General features: G+C 42.5%; 1 protein-coding gene across 13 annotated transcripts; it reads left to right on the top strand.

Annotated features, from left to right (window-relative positions):
- Window positions 1-776: 776 nt before the first annotated feature.
- On the top strand, window positions 777-17750 carry LOC142502424 (coiled-coil domain-containing protein 9B-like). 13 transcript variants are annotated; one of them, XM_075613381.1, is made up of 6 exons: window positions 777-1135; window positions 12656-12698; window positions 14380-14595; window positions 15320-15424; window positions 16200-16337; window positions 17538-17750. In XM_075613381.1, exons 2-6 carry the CDS (start codon window positions 12678-12680, stop codon window positions 17733-17735), a joined length of 678 nt encoding a protein of 225 aa, XP_075469496.1. In that variant the 5' UTR covers window positions 777-1135; window positions 12656-12677; the 3' UTR covers window positions 17736-17750. The 13 variants fall into 13 exon arrangements, with proteins under 13 accessions (XP_075469496.1, XP_075469500.1, XP_075469506.1 ...); XM_075613385.1 differs by having other exon boundaries at window positions 777-1231; XM_075613391.1 differs by having other exon boundaries at window positions 784-1231; window positions 14485-14595.
- Window positions 17751-19807: the final 2057 nt, after the last annotated feature.

Genomic DNA, 19807 nt, shown 5'->3' with positions numbered 1-19807 from the left:
AAACAAATACATTGCCGCCGCGTGCGCTTATAGTAAGCGCGACGGCGCGTCACCAAATTTGGATGCTGGCAATATTTGATTTTTCAAGGGCTGTCGCCTCATGTGACAGCCCCTGAACCAATCAAATGCCAGAAAGCCTGCGCTGCCGCAAAGCGAAATATAACTTTTGCTAGCGGCGACGGGTGACGTCACCCGTCCCGGGCACTATACGCACGGCCTTAGGCTGCGGATATGGTACCTTCTCCTGTGCGGAGGCTGAGGGAAAGCAGGTGCTTTCACGCGCGCCGTCCGTGGGCGTGTCTAGGAGCGTGCCAGTGACGTCACGAAGCTGGCGAACCGCTCACGTGACCGGTCTGTCGTGCCAAGAAATTCTTTTGAACTGATTTCTTGCGCAACGCCGCGTGCCTCCTCCCGCGCGCACACGTCCGTAAGCCGCACGGACGCAAACACTGCTTTAAGGCAGTCTATTTGCGCGTCCGCGGCACCATGTCCGAGGCCTTACATGTCCTGTATTCTGTGTCTAATAGTGACTGGGGTTATAACATTCACCGTCACAAAATGGCCTTTAAGCCCTCACACTTCAAGACTCTTTGAGTCATACCATAATCTTTGGAAGGGGCGTACCGTAGATGCACCGCGGCCGCAACGAGTCAATCTATGCTCAATTGGATTTAGCCACCCCGCCCCCTCCCCTTTCTGCCGTAAATGGTATTGCCGGGGCGGTGGCCGCGCGACGTTCAGTGCCTGTGCGGGGGCGTTACACGCTCGCGCAGGGTCTCGCGGAGGAATTGGCGGGTAATAGGCGTGTCCTATAGTAGGTGCGGGCCTGTGTCAGCGCGCGCGCGCGCGGATCCTGAGCAGGGAAACGTGAGGTGACTGGCCGAGGGGCCTAACGTATCAGCGCGGGCCTTTAGTGTCGGCGATGCGGGTCTACAGAGCAACCTCAGAAGTGATGCGCTAATTGGCAGCCACTCACACTCATTTGGAAGGATATCCTAAGGCGTGAGGCACACATATTCACCCACAGGCTGCCATGGGAGCTTCCGTCTCCGGAGTCACCCAGTCATTCCCGGGGGTTTGACCAGTCTGGGCCATTCTGATGCCGGCGCTCGCTTCCGGATTACCCGGACACCCGGTAGGCTAGTCTGCGCCAGGGTATTTACACTTAAGTAACGCAGAGTCATAGGGGCAGGCAGCAGTCATTAGCAAGTTTTAGCCATACTCCTCAGTGGTAAGTGAGGTGCCCCCTTTACCTTATGTATCTATATGTGTAATCTTGGTAATGTTTTCTCACTTGGGGTTCCACATTGGTTATTTTGGGAGGTGAGTTGCCTCCCTTTATTGTCCACCTGCACCCGACTACGTGCCAGGCAAATACATCATATGAGTGCCCCCAGCCCATGGTCGGAGCTAAAAAAAAAAAAGCTTTACTAAAGAATACAAACAAACTTGGCAACTAGTTGAGTGAGCCCAGTGCGTCGCCGCTCAGCTTCCCGAAGTCGTGCCCCACAATGCCTTGCCTAGCACTTTACAAGGCATTGAAAGACGTGACAGGCTGGGGCCAATGTACTGCAGAACGTGCGGAGGCGTCCGCACCGAAGCAGGAGAGGGCGTGCGTTGCGTGAGAAATCAGTTAAACTGATTTCTCAACGCGACAGGTCACGTGAGCGGTTCGCCCAATGAAAGCGAACAAGCTCTGTGACGTCACTGGCACGCCCACGGACAGCGCGCCGACCATGGCCAAAAAATGCACCCGCTTCAAGCGGGGGACGTCACAGCTGCACACGCCTCCGCAGGGGCGAAGGCACTATAGACGCTGGCCGCTATTAATAACATTGAGGCAATGTGTGTGGCCAGCGTGAGCAAGCGCCTGCTTGGCACTTGGCTGCATGCAGAGCAAGCAAAATTTTAATTTGTCGTCCGCAAGCGCGTCACGTGAGCGGTTCGCCCCAACGAGGGCGAACCAGCTCCCTGATGTCATGGCCATGCCCCCTGAATCGCTCCCGCACGCACCTAGCCGTCCACAAATCTCCTGGCCGGGCAGGGAGTGTGACATCACCGCGCCAGTGTGCTCGCTCCCTGCCTGGCTGCGGCCCACTGATGCTGACCACGCTCATGCTTGGAGAGCGGTGACGTCACCAGCTCTCCAAGCATGAGCCGGGTGTCCTGTGTATTTTGCAAGCGTGTGCGGGGGGGCATTGGGGGCTTGTTGAGCGCGCTTCAAACTCTCTTTTTGTCTCCCCAAGCGCCGAGCGTGCGTGCACGAGCGCACAGCGTGAGCGGGGAAGGGACAATTTAAATGGCAGAAACTAAACTGCAAGCGCCACACGCTCAGCGCTAGTGTAGGCTGCGTCCATGGTATGGACGACCGCTCGGACGCGTTCGCACGCTGAGCGTTCAGACTGCCTAATGGCAAGTGATCGCGTCTACACGGCGTACGTGCGTACTAAAGTGGGAGGGGGCGCGAGTTGCGCAAGAAATCCGTTAACTGATTTCTTGGCGCGACAGGCCTGTCACGTGAGTGCTTTGCCCAATGAGGGCTAACCAGCTCCGTGACGGGACGTCACTGGCACACCCCTAGACACGCCCACGGATGGCGCGCGTACCATGGCCAGGAAAAGCACACGCTTTCAGCCTCAGCGCGGGCGAAGTGCCTGGACGCAGCCTTAGGCTGCGCTTATAGTGACAGCAACGCGACGATGCGGCAAAACATGCATTGCCGCCGTCGCGTGCGCTTATAATAAGCGACCAATCCGTCGCTCCGCGCTATCGCTGTAAGTCATCTCTGGCTGGCACTATAAGCGTAGCCTCAGGCAAGAAGTCATCATTCACTGCTCTGTCACCGAAACGGTGGTAGTGCACCCTTTTGGTTTTTCTTGTGCTCATCCCACGTCATTTTTCAGGGTCGGCGAGTAGGCGGTAGTAGTCTATCAATACAGGGTGCTTGTACCTCCAGTTGGGAGGCTGCATAATTTATTTTTAGCAGCAGTGTGCGTCATAGGAGTCAACAGTCTCGCTTTTGGAATATTTGCATTCATTAGACATACTGCGAATGAGTCAAGAGATTACAAGTAACGGCAACGTTCTTGTTATTTTCACGTTATTCATATGCTCAAGTTGTTTTTCTCTGGGTCATGCTGGGTGGTTTACAGGCAAATAACCGATATTGGGGCGATTCAGTTAAGATGAAAACCTGTTTCATACATGGTATTTAAAGCTGCAGTTCAGTCTTTTTTTTTTTTTAATTTATTTTTTTACTTCAATAGTTTTATGTGTGCAATCTCTAATTACCTAAAGAACTGTATAGCTGCAGGTCAATTCGTTCTCCATGTATTGATAGGTCGACATTTGGTGACATAATTAGTGAAGGGATCTGTTTATATTCTGCTTGTCTGTCAGTGGAAGCTCATGAATATTCATGAGCACTCCTGCCCTGACATGTGCTAGAGGGAGGGCAGGGCTGACAAAGGGGTGTGACAGGACATGAAGGGGCAGTGCCTTAGCAAATGGCTGTTAAAATAGAATACAAGAAAATTGGTCTTTAAAAGTTGTTTTTTTAAAAACAGAAAATGCTAAAAGTATTTTTTCTTACTACAGAACTGATTTATTAAAAAAAACATACATGCAGGATATTGACTGAACTGCAGCTTTAAGAATTCTTACAGATGAAATTGGCATCTTGGCACACATTTCCTTTATAAAGAGTAGGAATAATTATTAATTACAGAACTGCTGCAGTCTCTAGTTGGCTTCTGTTCTGCTCTTCTGCAGTCAAACGTGTTGATGCTCAAAGTAAACAAGTGTGACTGATGGATTCCATTCATTCCTGCAGGCTTTCAATACATTCATACAATAGATTCCAGTGTGAACAGCACTCTGCATCCTTACCCACACAGACAGCAGGATTAATTGTAACCAGGGAAATTTCACAAAGGGCATATTACTTGAAAATATATATATTTTTTGTGTGTGTCTGGACTCCCACTTTAGAACTTCTTCTTATGGAATACATCATGGAGATGCACAGGCCCAGAATACACTGGTATATTATAAACACTCTAGGTCCGGTCTCGGACATTTGACCATGGCCGTTTTGCCACGACCAAATGGTTGCTACTCGCTCCGCTGCCGGCTGCTAAGGTAAGTAAACTTACTACCCTTAGTTCATCCCCTAAAACTCCCTACCCTATACCCTTACCCTAAAACCCCTACCCTAACCACTAAAACCCCTTAAATTAACCACCTACCATAACCAGTAATGCAGCTGCAGCAGAGGGTCAGTCTGCGGCGACGGCCATTTGGTCGCGGCCAAATGTCCCATTCCACTCTAGATCAGGGGGGGCCAACTCCAATCCTCGAGCCACCAGCAGGTCAGGTTGTAAGGATATCCTTGCTTCAGCAAAAGTGGCTCATTCAGCACAGGTAGCTCAATTAGTGACTCAGTCTTTGACTTTGCCACTGATTGAGCCACGTGTGCTGAAGCAGGGATATTCGTACAACCTGACCTGTTTGTGGCCCCTTGGGAACTGAAGTTGGCGACTCCTGCTCTAGATGGCAAAAACAGACAAAGTAACTACTCCAAAATTCTACAGTACACAAAGGGGAGGATTCAACCAGCGCTGGTATAGGTTAGGTTAGCGCACCTGGTCTGGCGTTAACTCCCACCAACTATATATATTTTTTTTACACCTTTTCTTTTTGAGATGCTTGTATCATTAACACAACTGTACAATAAATTGGCAAATGTAGATTCTATCTCATGGGAAAATATTAAACCGTCTCGTAAGTCAGATACACCAGCCTTCTGTTAATTTTGCATACAGTATGTTGTAAAAACTGAAGGCTGCGATTCCAGTAATTTAAACGAAGATGCGTGCAGATCTTCATAAGAATATATTGTTTGTTTTCTTTCCAGACTGGAACATACATAATTTAAGATATCACTGGCAGCGCAAAGACATTTATAGTAACGGTTAAGGCTTCGGCCCCAGTCTTCACTGCGGCACGCGCCTATGGCGGCGCTTGCAGAGACTACAGCCGTGATCGTCAGTCTGTAGGTGAGAGCTACGGCAGCGCGGAAGGGACAGGGCCATGAAGGGGGGGTGCGGCCATGACGGGGCATACCTGTCCTGCCATTTACTGCGCGCCGCCACGTGACCGCGTCATGGTACAGGAAGACAAAATTCTTGTCTTCCCTGCCAGCGTACGCGTCACAGTGCTTTGCGCGCCCACACACAGAGCCACTGGGGCTGGCCCCCTAGAGTGCTGTGGTGTGTGGCGCGTGTGCCGCCGTGACCACCGGGGACTCGGCCTTAAACTGGTGTAAACATGCACCTCCTGTATTCTTAAGGCTCAGCTCACTGCCTACTACCCGATGTGAGCGCGCGTCCGCGGTTGCGCACCTCTGTCTGTGAACATCCCCAGCAGACTGAATGAACCGACAGTAGGTGGGACAGGGGAAGACGTTATCCTATTTTTAGAAAAAAAGATGGAGCATTCATTAGCTGGCAAAATACACGTGATGCTGCTACCGCACAAAATCACAAATTCTGTTGTCTCCCTGAGTTGCAGCAGCGTCAGTGCTGTACTTCTCCGCTGGAAGTAGTTTCAAGTCTGAAAACTCCCATTGCCAAACATAAGAGTGACACGCACGTCGTGTAGCTAGCAGAGTGAGCGGGGCCTAACGCTGAGGTGTCCATATGCAAGGTTCATTTGAGGGTTTTCTGGTTACTGCATAATGCAAAGCATCCCATATACATAATTCTTTCAACACACAAAGGGATTTGTGCCCATAGTCCCCCTTTAACAAAACACCCACACGAGCGTTTGCAACGTTTTAGTACCTGACCCAGTCCCTTTATCCTGAAAAATTAACCAAGTTTCAGAGATTTATTCATTGTCCACTTTTTTTAATTCTTTATTTATAATCCACATTTTTATAACAGTGAACATACAACACAATATAATACACTACATAACCTTACATTACAATACAACATAAAAATTATATTATACATATATATTATTAAATGATAAATACAAACAATCACGAGACAAAAAAACAAAATTCGATTAAAATGAAATCTGAAAACAAATCAACCCCATGTTTAATAAACCCATTTATCCCTATTATTCCCATTTGGGCAGATGATTCCTCTCACATCTTTTCATAATATTCTATTACCAGTGAACTCTGACCATGGCCGCCAGAGAAGCTCACATTTTAACCTTGTATCAGTGGTTATATGTGAGAGCTGTTCCATCCTCATAACCTCCCATACTCTCGACTCCCATTTAAATGTTGACTGAATAAAAACCCATTCTCATTTTATTTTCAAATGAAAAGGATGATTAAACATTTTTGAATCTCGTAACGCGTATAAATTCCGTTATAACCACTATACCACATAGATTCTAGTGTAGGATCACAGTACCAAAACAAATGTAATTTATTGACTTATCAAGATGGCTTACAGCCTGAGCCACAACTAATGGTTTGTAAACTTTTGCTGGATAAATTGTACCTCAACCCTATTGCATCGCAGGTCCCTACGCATGGAAGAGCTGACCTTTCTTTTGTGAATACTCTTATTGATTCTCTTAGAAACTTATCAAGATGAAAAGATCATATCTTCCAAAGGCAACTTTGTTCCCCTGCCAATATATATTTAGGGAGACTGGGAGTTAGTGACCTGCCTGGTGCACAAATGTGGTATTTGCAAAGAGTGCTAGCTGTCAGGACACAGGCACGTTGATATGCCCCGTCTATGGTCGGTAGATTAGGCTGCCTGTTCTCTTGGCTGGCAGCCCAGAATGGGCTTTTGTAATCAAAACATGATCTTGTATGCTGTGCAACCAGTACTGAGAGGCTGTCTGATGTCTCCCTGCTTTAGCTTTGCTTTGGAATCCACCCAGCTCCAGCACTGATGTCCAATATGCACAGAATTGTGAGTGCTGCCTTTGTGTCAAATCGCTCTTCCCCTTCCCATGGAAGCCAGGAAGTCAATGAATTTTTTTGTTTTAAGGTCGATAGTGTTTTGATGTTTCTCAGATGGTATTTTAAATGTGTCTCACTGGAACGCTTTGTAACGGGCTGTTTGGGACAGCGTGGCTATTCAAGTAAAGAGGATACCAACCATATTGAAGCCAGCATTTTAAGTTGAGGGCTTGTGTTGCAGCTGTTGTCGGAAGCGGAGAAAATTTATCTAGGAGTAAGTACGTTTTTAGATGAGCAATATGGGGCTTCTTTCTTTAAAACATCCATGGTTTTGCCCCTCGTTTTCTTATTTATTTACCCCACTCCCTTTCTGTATTTATTTATTTTTTTCTCTGCAGGCCGTTGCCTCTGTGCGCTTTAAAATCTCAGCCCAGAGATGGCTTGCTATGAAAGTATGCTGTGCAGTACCGCATATGGAGTTGCTATTCCTGAAGAAAGCATTACAGCATAGATATAAACCTGCAGCATAGATTTAAACCAGCAGCAGAAGGGCCGAGGGGAGGGGGTACCAAAAGCGTTTAATTGGAGCAAACTGCAGTCTCCTTTGTTTCTTTTAATTTTATGCTAACGTCATATTTTACATGTTTGTCTTGCTATTTAGTGCTCAGATAGGAAGCCAAGGCATGTTGGTCTTGCCAAGGCCATTTTAGCTACTTGGTTTAGCCGCTCTTTATGCAGCCATTGCTTGCTTTGCTGTTTGTAACGTACTATGCTGTCAGAATTAGGCCAAACAGTATTTTTATCCTCTAAACTTTTAGGTGTTGTGTTTTTTTTATTTTTTTATTATTATTATTATTATTTTTTAACACATTTAAATAGATCCCCCTCCCCCTGAACGTTGAAGCTGTCTCGTGCATCATGGACACGGTTTGACATTTAAAAAAAATGTTGGAATAAATAGGGAGATTTTTGCGACCAATTTTCATATTGGTGGTTTTAAAGTGCATTTCCAAAAGGATTTTGTAAGTTAGAATCTATATGAATTAAAGATGAACTTGTGTTTTAGATCAAGATTGTGCAGTTGGGTTATTTTCTAATGAACAAAACACAAGAAATTCCCTTTTTATTTTAAAGCTGATGTAACTGTGGGTAATATAGGTTTGAAAGAGTGCTTCAGTTTTTCAAGCATTTGTTACTTACAGATTTTACTTGAAATTACTCCACAGGGCAGAAAATGGTCAGCAAATGTGAACCATGGTTACTATGTGTACACTTATAGAACATGTATTTGACATTAATCTGCCCATTTAAAAATAAGTAGCATATTTTTCTACTTTTGGAAGCCTCTTAAAGCTGCAGTTCAGTCTTTTTTTTTTTTTTTTTACTTCAATAGTTTTATGTGGGCAATCTCTAATTACTTAAAAAACTGCATAGCTGCCGGTCAATTCGTTCTCCGTCTATTGATCGGCAAAGTTTGGCGACATCTTTAAATATGGGGAATGTAAATCGTTGCTATAGGAACAAGCATGATTGTTAATATAGAATACAAGAAAATTAGTCTTTCAAAGTTGTTTTTTTTAAAACAGAAAATGCTAAAAGTATTTTTTCTTGCTACAGAACTGATTTATTAAAAAAAACACACATGCAGGATATTGACTGAACTGCAGCTTTAAGTACAAGATTGAAAGCGGTGTACAATGACACTGCATGCAAAATCTTTTCCGTTTAAGACCATTTTATGAATTGGAAGCTGTTTACAAATGGCTTCAATGAACACATTGCTGTCAAATGGTTTTACAATGCGAACTGATATATGGTACAATCTGATTCTGGTTTAAAAATACCCAATGTAGGAGAATTTGCAAACGCAGGTATGCCATTAAGGTAAAATTACAATATCAAGTAGTGACCTAAAAGTATTCTAAGAAATGTGTAAAGCACACTTTTTTTTTTTAATTTTGTATCGAATATCTTATTTAGTTTTATAGCTTAAGTGCTTAACAATTAGAATTGCCTTAAATCTTTAATGGAATTGTATTAAATCCAGTCTACCTGCCTGCTATGCTCTCCATTTATATACTTAAATCCAGTTTAAAAGCACAGCGTTTATGCACTGTGTAACTGATTTGTCATAAAATATTTAATAATGTTAAACACACATTCAACATATACTGCAATTGGGTGTATTTGCTTAGTGTATCATGCTTTAGAAGGCTCACTAGATTTTCCTCATGGCTTTCTTATTAGTATATTTAGTAACCCCGGTTTTCCACATCAGCAATACACAGCTCTTCTCTCCTTGTGACTTCGTCTCACTTTATCTAGAAATAGACCATGCATAGCTTCCTCCTTGCTCTACAAAAATCTGTGTTACACCTATCTGCCAGCATATCTACCTGCCATGTTATCTCTGCAATAATTCCTCAACTCTCCATGTCTCGGCTACCGGTGTTGCCTTTTTCCCTTGCTGTACGTACCGTTCATATATCTCAATAGATATAGCGATAGATCTATATCTAGGTATAGATTAAAAACAAAGAAAATGATTACAGCGCCACAGTGTAAATAGATACAACCAGGTGTTTGCAAATAGAATATGGGCTAAAACGAGGCAATAAAGGTGGTACATTAAACTTAATAAGGACACGGCAAACAATAGTAAAAATACAAATTTTAAAAAGATAATGTATGGTAAACCAAGCTAAAACAAACTACATCAGGACAAAGACACAACATACAACAAACAAAAGGAAAATTGATGGGAAAGGGCAAAAACTAGAATAATGCCAAAATGGTGAAAAATAAATCGGGTAGATGAATAAAAACTCTGGAGACTCCAAACAGCTCTTTTCAGGAACAACCAACTCCTTCAACCACCTAAAAGACAAAAATAGAAAGTGCGGGCTCCATAGCGTGATACTGTAAAATAAGGTTTATTGGTGAAAAAATAAAAAAATGCAACTCACAATGGTCACGAGAGTATTAGTAGCAGGGGATGTAGATTGATGCAGCAGCCGCGGTGTGTGCTGGAACAAGGCCCTCGTGGACCTGTAGCTGACGAACTTCCGGTTCCAGGTCCGCGTCGACGTGCGTCACGTCAACAGCCCCTCCCCCTGGAATACGCTCCGCTGGTTCAACAGTTCCACCACTCCACTGTTGCTGGTTTAGGAATAATACCAGCTCCCTGCGGACAGATCTCAAGCGCACAAACACCCTACGTGTTTCGTCACATTACCATAAAGTGACTTCATCAGGTGTTGTGAGCTGGTATTATTCTTAAACCAGCAGCAGTGGAGTGGTGGAACTGTTGAACCAGCGGTGCCTATTCCTGGGGGGACTGTTGACGTGACGCACGTTGAAACGTACCCAGAACCGGAAGTTCGTCACCTGCAGGTCCACGAGGACCTTGTTCCAGCACACATCGTGGCTGATGCATCAATCTACAGCCCCTGCTACTATACTCACTTGCGCAATTTCTTGTGACCATTGTGAATTGCATGTTTTATTCTTTCACCAATAAACCTTATTTTACAGTGGCACGCTATGGAGTCCGCGCTTTCTATTTTTGTCTTGCATAGATCAATATCTGTAAGGCTCCGCTCACACCGCACACTACACGACGTGCGCGCGTTCGTCACAGACACCTGGCGGCCAATGGTACCATTGGCTGCAAAGTACAGCGTCAACGCTGCTGCAGTCGCGGGAGTCTTTTGAAAGTGATCTCCGGCTGCAGCAGTGTGACGTCAATTTCAGCAGCCAGTCAATGCATTGGCTGCTGAAAGTGCCCAGAGACTCGGCAGCTCCCTGCTCCAGACACACACACAATTATACTTTTCTTTTATGTTAAATCCTACAATGCCCGTGACACATCTCCCCCCCCCCCCCTGCTTCCTGGTCTCTGGTCCCCGCTCTCCGGTCCCCGCACACAGCCGATGAAATTCACCAAAGTTTTGTTTCGGTCTACACAGTATAATAATAATAAAAAAAAGGGGAGGAACGGGGGACGGCACCCGCAACTGTCTGCCACGACCCTACTCCTGCAGCTTAAGCACAGATCGTTGGGCTGCAGGAGCGCGGAGGCGCGCATGGGAGCGTGCAGCCGTTGCAGCGGAGCGCGCAGCAGCGCATGGGAGCGCGCAGCCGTAGCAGCCAGTGTGAGCTCTGCCTAAGAAATACAACTCTGTATTTCACGTTCTTTTTGCGGAAGTGTGATATAGAAACGCAAATACACGTGAATATGAAAAATATTGTATTGATGTGAACAAATCAAACTGCTGGTACAATATATAAAGCAATAAGATAAATTACAGTACATGTTACAATTTAGTTATAAAATGTTACATAGTACAGATAGCATACAGATACAGTATATAGATCAACCTCATCCTCCTGCTCATATCTTGTGGTATTAATGAATTTCTTCACGATTCAGGTCAGCCTTGTGGAACTGCTTAATGGAACCTCCTCTTCTGTTGGAAAAAGCGTGTATCTATTACATATTACAGTTGTATGAAAAAGAAAGTACACCCTCTTTTGAATTCCATGGTTTTACATATCAGAACATAATAACAATCATCTGTTCCTTAGCAGGTCTGAAAGTTTAAATACAACCTTAGATGAACCACAACACATGACATATTATGTCAAATCTACAACGGAATGGCTGAAAAAGAAAAGAATCAAGGTGTTGCAATGGCCCAGTCAAAGTCCAGACCTCAACCCGATTGAAATGCTGTGGTGGGACCTTAAGAGAGCTGTGCATAAACGCCCGCAAACCTCAATGAACTGAAGCAACGTTGTAAAGAAGAGTGGGCCAAAAGTCCTCCACAATGATGTGAGAGACTGATAAAGTCATACAGAAAACGATTACTTCAAGTTATTTCTGCTAAAGGTGGTTCTGCAAGCTATTGAATCATAAGGTGTACTTAGTTTTTCACACATGGCTTCTCCATTTTGGCTTTATTTTTGTTAAATCATGATACGGTGTAATATGTCATGTGTTATTGTTCATCTGAGGTTGTATTTACCTAATTTTTAGACCTGGTAAGGAACAGATGATTGTTATTATGTCCTGATATGTAAAACCATGGAATTCAAAGAGGGTGTACTTTCTTTTTCACACAACTGTATATCTATCTATATCCTACCATTGTGACCTTCCATGTTTGCCTTTGCCCCCTTTACTACATCCTTAACATTTTAATGATTATAAACAAGTAGTTTTAGAAAAGGTAATACAAATTTAAATATCAGATCCTTCCCCCTCAGCGATATGTATTTTTGTGCTATTATTTGGTTCATGGATATATACGTTTGAGGTGTAACCAGTCTTTGGAAAATTCAAGTCTTGTTTGTCTTTGATTCTCTTACATTCCACAATCTGAGCATTTAAAAATATGTAATCGGCTAAACTTTAGTAATGACAAAAGTTTGTGTGTTGATGAGTCTTGTTAGGAAACGGCAAAACTCGGGAGATATGCAACAAACAATGTTTTAAAAAAAATATACAGTTTCTGTTGGCTTCCTTTCATACAGTGGAGACAACCTTGAGGAATAGTGAAATTAAGGTGGCTTTTTAGTACTGTACCTTTGTTTTTGATTTAGTCATTGCTAATGTTTTTAGAAAATAACTGTTTAATATGTATCTTTATTATGCTGATCAATGTGAAAATAAAATAATTCCAGTGATTTTTAATATTATTTTTTTTTTTTTTGTAGTTTGAATCCTGAATATTTTGCAATGGAGGACAGAAACCAGCCGGTATGTCATAAATAAACTTCAAGCACAAGTGTCCTGCGATCTTGTAACATTCACAAACCTGGTGAACAATAAATGACAGATTAGGTTGAAAGCGTTCAACCCATGTCACATTTAGTCGACTGAGATACTCCTATATTTGTATTTTATATTGATTCATACAGTTTCTCATAAGGGGACCAAATAGTTAAGGATGTTTTAATGACACATTCCTAGTTCTTAAATTGAACTACTTCAACCAGCCTAATTTTCTGCTGCTCAGAAAAGTGTTTGCTCAATAATATCCACAACCCTTCAAAGACTGGAATCACCCTATCTCAAATATAGACCATGTTAAAATATGAATCATTTTAAATGATAAACTACAAGTGTAGTTTTGCGTTCTGAAGGTCTGTAAGTAGCCGTGCTGAACTTGTGCTGTACAGTTACTGCGCTGATATTGCTCCATGGCCCATGTGATATTCGTTCTTCAGAAACAGAAAAAACACGCCTACTTCCACAGTGCTAGTGTATAATACAATGTACCTAGGTGTGTGTCTACTGTATATACATTTTAAGATTGAGGCGTTGTGCTGTTTAGCACATACTATGTGATTTAGGGCCTGTAGTTTGACCTACCTCACATAATGTTATGTACCCAAACATCCATGTTTTTCACCCACTAGACTATTAAACAAGTTAACAGACCGAAATAGATGTATAACATATAAATGCTGCAGTAACTTATCCCGCTAAATGAGTGGTTGACGAAATCTACATCTGTTTTGAGGTGCAACTGTTTAAACTTTTCCCCGCTATTAGAAGTGTTTTTGCTAGTCAGCAGTTTACAATATTAGAGGAGCTTCCCAACCATTTCTTTAAAAAAAGGGTATGAAGCAGGGGGTGTCGGGAGCTGAACCGCGTTAATTTCAGCCCTCGGGACCCCTGATTCCTGAGATATTCACCTTCGTAGAGGGTGGCGGTACTTCATGATTCTTTAGTTTCCCGGAAGCCAATGGAAAGCTGCAACAGAGGGTATTGCGGCTTCCTATTGGCTCCTGTGCCGTGACAGCTTTCAGCCTCCATATTGTTAATTCAGCCGGGGATGCTACCGGCACCCCCTTTGGAGGTAAATGTATCAGGAAGCAGGGGATCCCCAGAGCTGAAATGTACGCGGTTCAGTTCTGGAGACCCCTGCTTTCCCACCTAAAAGGAGGGTAAACACTAGGCGGAAACACACTTAATGCAAGGTCAGCTTAACTCTGTGCCGATTTAGGGAAGGGCTACAGCCTGTAACGGGATTTCCATGCTTGATGCACTACCAATTAATAGGTGGCCAATGTATATTACTCAACTGACTGAAGCACCCATATAGGTATGTATATAATACATATATTACATCATGTTATATTTGCAGTTGTAAAAAACACAAGATCAGCGTACATACATCCAAATGAACTGAAACGAAACATTTCATCATCATCATTAACCATTTCTTAATACTTATATCATGCTGCATACATGTCTGCACATCTGAAATTATTTATAATATTTAATTTACTTTGGGGCTTTAGTGATATGTACATAGTATGAGAAGTTTGCTCACCACGCCAAGGGAACCCAGATCAGGCACGTCCTAACGTCTCATTCTTTTCACCTTTGTTCTCGGAGCTGACTGTCTCCTGCTTTTCCTTTCATTTTCCAGAAGGAAGGCTGCCTTGCAAACTTAAATGTAACTTCTACCTTGCCAATAGTTTCTCACCTGGGAGTAGGTAGGCAGTTGCTACATTGCGATGCTTTTTTTAACCAGGTTGCGACAGCTGATGAAGAAATAAGAAAGAAAGAACAGAAAGATGCTGAACTAGATAAAAAAATTCAAGCTTTAAGGAAAAAGAATGAAGCCCTTATCCGAAGATACCAAGTAAGTCGAATGTGTATATCAACTGGAAATGGGCAGAAACCATTACTATTTTAAAAGAAACTTACATCCATTCACAAACGGCATTCGTTACACATTTTGTCCGTTTTAACCGAATATCATGAACATCGTGTTCTTGTGGAATGGGAATGTATAAGTGCTTCATGCATTTGTAATCAAAATGTTCATAAGGGAATACCAACCGTTCTCTTATTAAATATGAGTATTTTAGGTCTCGTTCTATATGCAGCATTAATTTACTGCTTCAGTAGCAATGCATTAGTGATCAAGCAAAGTATTTAAAGAAAGGCTTTCTGGCTGTTTTTGAGCCTTGTGCTTTCATTTGCAATTTGGGGAATCTTGATAGCTGTTATTAAAGAGATAAGCAATGCATGTATAACAGTTAGTGTATTTTTGGATGCAAAAAAAATATACATCTATTTCAATCAATGTAGATCACTTGCCTGAGAACAAATGCAGATCATAGGTCAAACAGAAACATAAGTAGCTGATATGCTTGAACCCTGTGTTCCCGACAAGCAATGCATATTCATTTTTCATGAGTTAGCAGTAAAACAGTTACTTTAAGGGTAATTGAGACTCTAAGGAAGCCAATTACAAAAAGGTGTTTAAAAAAACCCCACATGAAAATGTAACCGTTAAATAGTTTCTTTAATATGCAGCTAATGAATTTGAGCTAACAATTTATAAGCCTTTCTTGTTACAGGAAATAGAAGAGGACAAAATGAATGCAGAGCGAGAAGGAATTGCCGTCACAGCCAGAAGTCCTAAACAGGACAGCCTCACCATTACAATTACGAAAGCACCCAATGTAAGAAACCTATTTCCCCTGTGGCTGTTGCATGTTCTAGATAGTGCATTAACCTGAGTAACACAGCTGTTTAAATGTTATAAATATATCGTTTTTTTTCAGTAAAGGCAAGTGACAGGAAAAAGTGTCCATTTACAAATCCCTTTCACGGAGTAATAACAATCTAGCAGCAAGGTTTCAAAATGTTCCAGTTGCTTGGTACAGGCGGCAGTAACAGATTCTAAATGAATGATCTGAAGGTGCTTGTTTTCATTTTGTCAGGATGTACAACAAAGTATCATGCCTGAGTTATATTGGTCTCCACTGTACTTTTTTTGTCTGGGTGGTAACACACTGATATGCTTGGATCAGTTCCTAGGAACCCGTGGGTTCCCTGGGCATCCCTAAACGATTACCAGACAAATTGACTGCATCTGATCTCAGGCGCGCTATTAGAGAGGGTTGAAGTTCCTTAGAATTTCACAATATATTGGGTTTCTTAACAAAGAAAAGTAAAAAAAAAACGATTAGATGTTGTGATTTTTTATTTTTTTTTGCATCCAACTATCTTAACGCCTCGGGTGCTATTGTGGAAAAACAATGCTTTCTTGTGGCAGATTCTTAAAGCCACTTCTTTCTTGTCCCTAGCACTTTATTATTGCCCTAAATGTCACTATAAACATTTTTTTTTTCAATTTTCCCTAATACACTTTTTTTTTTTCCCCCCCAAAAGTTGAATGAATGGTTGGCACGTCCAAGAAAATATGTAACTACTGTAATACTGTATTCCTCCCAGGAGAAAAGGGTTGTGACTGAGTGTTGGAGAGACACTTCTCCTGACTCCAGTGACAGTGAGGAAGATGCTGAACACATGTTCACGTTCCGCATGGGAAACCAAATGCAATTGGCTGTGACAATGGACAATAACGTTAAGGTTAGTTTCGCACAGATGTTTTACCATACAGTTCAAGTTTATATTCTTCCCTGTGCAAGTTAATGTGCTGTACAGTGGATGCGACATCGTGACTAGACGCATCCAATCTCTCTATTTAAGGCAGATTTAAAAAGCATTGGAAAGTGCAAGAACAGATCTCTTAAAGCAAAAACACTAAACAATCTGTCAATCAGCATTGATTGCTTTAAGAAAGCTGTTCTTGCCCTTTCCAATGCTTTTTAAATCTGATGCTCTGTTCAGGAGATAGTTGAAATATTAAGTGTCCCGGAGGTTAAAATGGAGCCCTCCCCAGAGCCCAGTGCTCATGATGACCTCAGAAGCTAGATATGAAGAAAATCATGTGTATTAACACTTAAAAAAACAACTCTGTGACAGAGCGTAGGATAGCGGAGGTTATAGTGCTGAAATGGGACCATAGGGGAACTTGAGCTGGAGTTAATTTGACGAGCCTAAAACATTGAGTGAGCAGACCCAAGGAACAATCCGAAGACAGTGAGGACCTTCCAACCCCTTTCCCTCCCATCCCCTCTTTCCCTTGTGTATGTCTTTTAATCGTAATTCGCTATTTTATGACTTGTCGACAAATGTTGTTCCCAACACGTTGTAATGTAATATTATTTTGGCATTGTTGTGAAAACCAATTAAACAAAAAAAATAAAAAAAACATGCCGAGGGGGGAGGATACTAACATGAATTAAATTCCACCCCAGTCCTCAAAGGGCCACCAACAGGTCAGTTTTTGAGAATATCCCTGCTTCAGCACAGTTGGTGCAGACAGAATTACTGCCACTGATTGATCCACCTGTGCTTAAGATGGGATATCCCTAATACGTGGCCTTTTAGTGGCCCTCGAGGACTGAAGTTGGCCTCCCCTGCGTGGGGGGGATTGCTGCTTTAATAAAACTGTGCTCTGAAATATCATGTTACATGCTTCTTAGTGGCTGCTTGATTCACTGTCCTGTAACTAAACAAAGCCTCTAGTTCGGTACGAAATGAAGTTGCAGTTAATCATATTCACACACAAAATCCTAAAAAGCCAGTTTCTTCACAATGTGGCAATTCTGAGGCATTTTTGTAGAATTCAATGCGTACAATTTGGTGGCAAATGCGTAGTGATCTGAGTGCTTGGGTTCAGATTGTGTACTGTTTTACGTGTGTGCTTTGTTTTATTGTATGCAGGGTAAACGGGTGGTCAGCAAGAAAACGGACCAGGATTGCCATCAGATTACCAGAGACTTGTCAGATTTCACCTTAGAAGAGACGGATAATTTGTTTACTTACGGCAGAGGGCGCCGTATGCAAATCGCCATCACCATGGAGAAAGTGAGTCCTATTTTGGTCACTTTTTTAAAAATGTATTACACATTTTGGCTATAAAGAGGCATCCATAAACAACTGAGAACGTTTCATCGTAATGTTTTCTCATGGAGAATGTACACGTGTGTGTGTGTGTGTGTGTGTGTGTGTGTGTATTTTGACCACCCTAAAGTTACACATTTATTAAAGACACTGAAGTAAATTAGTAATTAGAGTGATTATCTTGCACAATTTCCTGTAGTATATTTCCTGTGAGATCTGTGAATTGGGAGTGGCTGTGGCTGTACGCTGGATGCACACCATTTTCTATCTGTATTTCGCAAAATAGTGGAAGTGTGAATGTGCCGAAGAGATGGAGCAGTATGAACGTATGAAGAGGGGCTGAGAATATCCCAAACGGGAGGACTGTCCGCTCTTTTTTTTTCTTCTAGCATAGACAGCAGCGCAGAAGGGAGAAACACAAAAGGACAAAATATACTATACATCTGTCTGAAACCTTTTGGCAATACCACAGTGGTGTAGTGACATATCATCAGGTCTTGTTGAGCATATAATTAGCTCAGCATTTTTAGTGTAGTGGCGGAGTTTTTTTCTCACAGTGCAGTCTTTGCACCCTTAGACTAGCACTACATATGTATGTACAGTATACCATGTATGTGGCTCTCAGGATCTTTTGGTGGCCCTCCTTTGTTTTCACAGTGTACTATATGTGTACACATACACCATCAATACAGGAATATGACACATGATGGTGTATGTTAATCATCCTTTATTGTAGAGAATTATGTGCAATGATGTGGTATCACAGTATGTAGGTGATGCCTGGTATTCTGGTAGTAACTGTTCCCACATTACCAGAAATTATTTAGGATTGTAAGCAACCTTCAATCCTGTTTTTCGTTTGGCCAAGCTGCAAACACGAAAGCTCCCTTTGTAAGGACTTAACACTAGAGCCTCTATCAACATAGAGCTCAGAATGAGTTAACTACTAGGGACTCGTTAACTAGCCTCCTCCTATCGTGAGGTAGGGTATTTAAGGAAGAAGTGGATTAGTCCTCACTACCACTCCTGCCCTGACGAAGCGTAGCTGTCTACGCGAAACGGACCGTCGGTTTTAGATGACGTCATCCTTTTGACGTCGGTGGTGGCGACCCGCGGTGTTAGGAGCTCCAGTATACCGAGGGGATTGACTTACACCCGGCTGTACTGGTAGTATCAAGCGCTGGCACACATATCCTTTCTCTTCTGCCCATATCCACTTACTTGACATATTTGGCAATGCGCACATGGTAATGTCACATTAATATGGCTCATTGATTTGGCACATGCTGTGATATCAGATGGACTGAATCTGAACCCATGAAACAGGCTATCGTTAGCGTTTAAATGCTATGTGTATACACCAGCAGTACTATTTCTCCTGCTTGTTTCTTTGCAGTGTCACTGAACACATTACCCATGTACATACACTGTATAATTTTGTGCTTGTTGCAAACTTATATGCTAACAGAATTTTGAGCAGCTTAGGTGATGTTACCACACACATGAATTGCTACACTATGTCAGTACTCCCACTTATTTGTAGGTAGTTAATTGACATACTATCAGTGTGAATAAATAGAACCAGCGCTTATACCGTTTATAATTAGGAGCTCCAAACTAGTAATCTCTGTGTATCTCTGTGGATATATTTCATGTTTGACATCATATACAGTATGTCTCTTGTATATGAGAGTTTCCATGGTGGGCTTTGGAAGAGCCTCTCTTCCTCTACTCCGTGTCACCACCACCTAATTTTAAATACACTTGTGTTTATACCCTCCATTTCCTGCTTTTGTTCCCTAGTATGTCTTAATAATAGGCTACTAGCCTGGGACTATATTTCCGTCCCACCTATTGTTTGTCCTCAGAGTGCAATTGTGGGTTTCTTGTCCAACCAGAATCTTTACCCTGGCTGGATTTTTGTGTCTATTTATCCTCTACCCTATGCACCATGAGATTTTTATGCTAAAGACAAATATGGGTATCTTTGGAGAGCGATAAGCATATTGTGTGTTTTTACCTAAAAATACACCAATATTATTGCTGTGTGTGTGTGTGTGTGTGTGTGTGTGTGTGTGTGTGTGTGTGTG

The sequence above is a fragment of the Ascaphus truei genome, chromosome 9 (assembly GCF_040206685.1).
Source record: "Ascaphus truei isolate aAscTru1 chromosome 9, aAscTru1.hap1, whole genome shotgun sequence".
Lineage (NCBI taxonomy): Eukaryota > Metazoa > Chordata > Amphibia > Anura > Ascaphidae > Ascaphus > Ascaphus truei.
This window is presented reverse-complemented; position numbering and strand designations above follow the sequence as displayed.

What these genes read in the sequence shown, in the direction of transcription:
- LOC142502424 (XM_075613380.1), top strand. Translation starts at nt 4,085, where the DNA reads ATGGCCGTTTTGCCACGACCAAATGGTTGCTACTCGCTCCGCTGCCGG. An exon ending in TGGAGGACAGAAACCAGCCG is followed by an intron (nt 12,699 to 14,379) that starts GTATGTCATAAA and finishes TTCATTTTCCAG; the next exon opens with AAGGAAGGCTGCCTTGCAAA. An exon ending in CAATGGACAATAACGTTAAG is followed by an intron (nt 16,338 to 17,537) that starts GTTAGTTTCGCA and finishes TATTGTATGCAG; the next exon opens with GGTAAACGGGTGGTCAGCAA.